The sequence below is a fragment of the Elephantulus edwardii genome, unplaced genomic scaffold (genome assembly GCF_000299155.1).
Source record: "Elephantulus edwardii isolate Elephantulus edwardi_28Jun2011 unplaced genomic scaffold, EleEdw1.0 scaffold00017, whole genome shotgun sequence".
Classification (NCBI taxonomy): domain Eukaryota; kingdom Metazoa; phylum Chordata; class Mammalia; order Macroscelidea; family Macroscelididae; genus Elephantulus; species Elephantulus edwardii.
The window spans coordinates 20,814,079-20,818,953 of record NW_006399767.1 but is presented as its reverse complement, the minus strand read 5'-3'; the positions used below and the strand labels follow the sequence as shown (position 1 = coordinate 20,818,953).

Sequence of the window (4,875 nt, the reverse complement as noted above, 5' to 3'; positions counted from 1 at the left end):
TTACAATTTACTCTTCTGTTTTATAGATTTCTTTTCTGTTTGTAGAAAAAATACCAGCTAAATGAATTATATTAATGTTTTATTCATTTGAATGTTTTGAGAGGTTAAACTAGTGAAAAAGCCTGAATTATAGACTTTTTGAAAAAAATAGTTTTATTACTTTGAAATGTACTTCTGCAAACTTGAAATATATAGACCTTCTAGGAACTACTTAATTTATGAAATTATTTTATATTAAATCAATACTTTTAGAAAAATTTAATTTTCCTAAGTGCTTAAACTTTTTCTTTGATTGGTTGGAATCATAAATTTGCTTCACAAGTTCTTGTTTCATATATATTATTAAGTAAACTGTAATCTAGCTTTTGTCCAGGCTGCAATAAATTCTGCTGTGCGTGTGTCTGAATTAGTGATGTTTTCATATAACTTAAATATCTTTGTTAAAGGCTAATTTTGATGATCTCTGGAGAAAATTTGTTACCTACTCATCTGGGGAGCAGCTTTTTGGATTGCCTGTGACTGACTATGAAGTTTTGCACAAAACCAGGTAAGTTTGGAAAATCTACAAACATTACAAGTGCAAATAATTAAGTATAGCCCATTAGCAGAATTTCATGATGAAATAAATGTGACATTTTCTGAAGACAAATTAATGATTCAGCTGTTTAGGATAGAGGTTTCTATTAATTTTCCTTTTCACTTTTTTTTCTAAAGCAATACATTTTCAAGTTTATTCCAAGTTCAACTGTAAAGGCAGAACAGTACTTTGTTGTTGTTATGTGCCAGTGCATTGGCTATGGTTCATAGTGACTGTATGAACAATAGATCGGAATCTGAACCCTGCCCTCTCCTGTGGTATCTTCACAGTTTCTGCTATGCTGTCTATACTTATAGTCTCTGTGCCAATCCACCTTTTGGAGGGTCTTTTTCTCTTTAACTGACCCTCTATCTTTTCAGCCTGATATCTTTTCCCAGGGACTGGGCCCTTCTGACAACATGCTCACAGTAAGTAAAACAAAGTTTCATTGTCCTTGCTTTTAAGGGCAGTACTTAGTCAAGAGAATCATCATTAAATGTCAACTTGTACTTAAAAATTCCTTGTGAGAAACTGGATAGTTTTTCCTCTTTATAAAATAATCAAATACTTTGTTAACTTCAAGTCATTGTCATATGATTTTGGAATATTTGAGACCTATCACTTAACCTTATTGATGGAACTTTAGCTAAGTTTTCTTACTATAAACTGATACAGTTGAAAGAATGTATTATCTTTAAGAATCCATGTTGGAAGTCTTCTGGAGCAGCTGGAATCTACAGAAGTTTATTTTCTTATTCTGGCGAGTTCTTGGTCAAACATTCTTCTAAGTGGTATTGCACTGGTCTGTCCATTTGCTGTATAGCGGTAACTTGTGGTTGCTGTGATGCTACACACTGTGACACTGATGCATTCAAGGCAATAATGTTTACCAATGGTGGAGAGTGTTTGGTGGAGCTCCCCAATTAAAACAAGCTTGGAAGCAGGAGTGGCATCAACTTCCAAAATAACTTGCCTCCAGAAACTATGAACGTGGAGAAAAGAAAGTTATACAAGTATTCAGAACTTTAGTTTATAGGGTTGCTATGAGTTGTCTACGATGTGATGGCACTTCACAACAACAACAACCACATAAGATATCATATATATTTATGAGATATATAATTGGGTCAACTATGGCTATCTGATAATAGAATTCATTACAAATAGAAACTAAATCCTGTTTGATTTACAGTCTCTGAAAACCTACTGAAGAGTCAATCATGAGTTAATTCTGACTCAGTGGCAGTGAGGAGGAGGAGGAGGAGAAAAAGGCGGAGAAGGAGGAAGAGGGAGAATAATATATTGTGACTTTATTTTATTTTGTTTTCCAGAAAGGAACTCAACTTACTACAGAAGCTGTATGGACTCTATGACACTGTCATGGGCAATATTAGTGGTTATTATGAAATGCTTTGGGTAGATGTAGATATTGAAAAAATTAATGCAGAACTTCAGGAATTTCAAAACAGGTGAGTTTTAATAACATTAAACTTAACTTTATTTGGAGCTCTGGTGGCCTAGTGGTAAGAAACTGCACTACAATCCCAAAGGCACATGGTTCTAATTACCAGATGTTCTATGGGTTTAGTCCCTATCTTCTTAGGATATAGATATTTCACAAACTGAAAGTATGTGTATGCATATAAAATTTTATTCAAAGAAGCATATGCTGCTCTTATGCACTATTGAGTTAGAACTGACTGAAATTGACCATCTATCTAGTGGGTTTTCAGAGACTTAGATCTTAGGGGAGGAGATTGCTCATCTTTCTCTTTCAGGGCAGCTGTTGGATCTGAACCACATGCCTTTGAATTGGCAGCACAACTCCTTACTGCTAAGCCACCAGAACTCACAAAGCATATAAGTTAAATAATCCCCCCCGCACCCACCCATTTCCTTCTCTGAAAGGTGTCGCAAACTTCCAAAAGGACTTAAAGATTGGCAAGCTTTCTTGGATCTTAAAAAAAGAATTGACGATTTCAGTGAGTCATGCCCTCTGCTGGAAATGATGACCAATAAGGCAATGAAACAGAGACACTGGGATAGAATCTCTGAGTTGACTGGAACCCCATTTGATGTGGAATCGGATTCTTTTTGTCTTAAAAATATCATGGAAGCACCACTCCTTAAAAATAAGGATGACATTGAGGTACATAAAGTATATAGATTAACTGAATAATTTCTGCTTATTCTAAAATTAGTACAAACATTTTATTAGAGGTGATGCTAGTTGTCTTTCATAGTAGTATTTTTTCAAAATTTGAAATGATCCCTGAAAATCTTGGCTTTAAAAAAATAGCCTGTAACTCAAGGAGATAGTAAGATTGTTCTACATAGATTATTTGTTTTAGAGCCCTCATTCTTAACAGAATTCCTAAAATTGTTCATAGGACTATTTATTACTATGTTATGCTATTGGTGCATTCCTCAGAACTGTTTTCCAAATTTCTAGTTTTCATTTCCTCCTATGTAATGTATTACATGCATTATTTTTATTATTATGTTTTCCATAGTGTTAATTATTTTGGTGTGTCTGTCCTCTTTTTCATTCCTACTTTGTTTTATTTTCTTTTTCTTAAAATTTTGTCATGGTCCTTCTTATATCTTTATTCATCTCCTTGAGCACTGACTACAGTTATTTTTAATATTGTTAGTACAGAACATTTCAAATGTATGCAGAAGTAGGGATCACTTTCCTTCAGCAACTGTCACCTCATAGCTGGTGTTTTATCCAGACCTCTCCACACTCTGGTAGTTCTAGTTTGAACATAGCTTAACATATTTTCTTCTCCATATTACTCTGTAAAACTAATTTCCCCTGGACTGGGTTTGATTTTTGTGTTGACTGTCTCTCTGGGCACCTTGTTGTTGCTGTTGTTGTTGTTATGTGTCATTGAGCCGCCTGCTACTCCTAGCAACCCCATGTACAACAGCCCTAAACCTTGCTCTATCCCTTGCCAATCTTATTGTCTTTGACACACCTATCCCTATTACTCCAGTGCCTGAATCAATCCATCTCATCAAGGATCTTCCTCTTCTGTGCTGCCCCTCCACCCTCCCAAGCATGACGTCTCTCTCCAAGGACTGACCCCACCTTTCAACATGTCCAGAGTATGTCAGACGAAGCTTCAGAATCCTTGCCTTCAGGGAGCTTCCTGGCTTTACCCTATCCAGGACAAACTTTAGTCCATGGAATATTCAATACTATTCTCCAGCAACACAGCTCAAGGGCATCAATGAGTCATTGTCCAGCTCTCTGATGCTTAGCAAGTACTTACAAAGACACACCTTAGTCTGCAGAGTGACATCATTGCTCTTTAGTACTTTGGAGAGGTCTCTGACAGCAGACTTTCCCAGTGCAATTCATCTTTTAATTTCCTGGCTGCTGGTATTGTAGAGCCAAGCAAATGGAAGCTGTTGACAATCTCAAACTTATCACCATATATCATGATGCTGCCATTCGGCCCAGTGGTGAGAATCTTTGTTTTCTTGATGTTGAGCTTCAATCCAATCTATGAAGGCTGCAGTTCTTGACCTTCTGCAGCAAGTGCTTCAGGTCCTCCTCAGTTTCAACAAGCAGGGTTGTGTCATCTGCATAATGCAGATTGTTGATGAGTCTAACTCCAATCCTGATACCACACTTCTTCTCGTATAGTCCAACCTCCCGAATAATCTGCTCCACATATAGATTAAAAGATATGGAGATAGGACACATCCTTGACACACACCATTCCCAGTTTTGAACCATACGGTCTTTCCTTGCTCTGTTCTGACAACTGCCTCCTGGTCCAAGTATAAGTTTGGCAGAAGCACAATCAAGTGTTCTGGGATTCCCATTCTTCTCAAAGTCAGCCACAGTTTGTTGTGATCTACACAGTTAAATGCCTTTGCATAGTCAATGAAACAGAAATAGACATTCCTCTTGTACTGTCTGCTCTTAGCCAAGATCCATCTGACATTAGCTATAATATCCTTAGTGCCACAGTCTCTGCCAAATCCAGCTTGGACTTCAGGCAGTTCTCTGTTGATGTGCTGTTCCGGTTTTTTTTTTGGATAATTTTTCAACAGAATCTTGCTTACATGTGGTATCAATGATGTTGTTCTTGTTGTTCTGTGCCGTCGAGTCGTTTGCGACTCATAGCGACCCTAGGTATAACAGCCCTAAACCGTGCTCTATCCTGTGCCAATCTCATTGCCTCTGACACACCCATCCTGATTACCCCAGTCACTGAATCAATCTACCTCACAGAGGGTCTTCCCCTCCTGCACTGTCCCTCTACTCTACCCAGCATGATGTC

General features: G+C 37.3%; 1 protein-coding gene across 1 annotated transcript in view; it reads left to right on the top strand.

The window, feature by feature from the left end:
• The window catches only part of DNAH8 (dynein, axonemal, heavy chain 8), a 555,032-nt gene that overhangs the window by 218,874 nt on the left and 331,283 nt on the right, over positions 1-4,875 (top strand). The window contains 3 exon segments of the mRNA XM_006882162.1: positions 428-547; positions 1,909-2,046; positions 2,486-2,726. Coding sequence (XP_006882224.1) covers positions 428-547; positions 1,909-2,046; positions 2,486-2,726 — 499 coding nt within the window.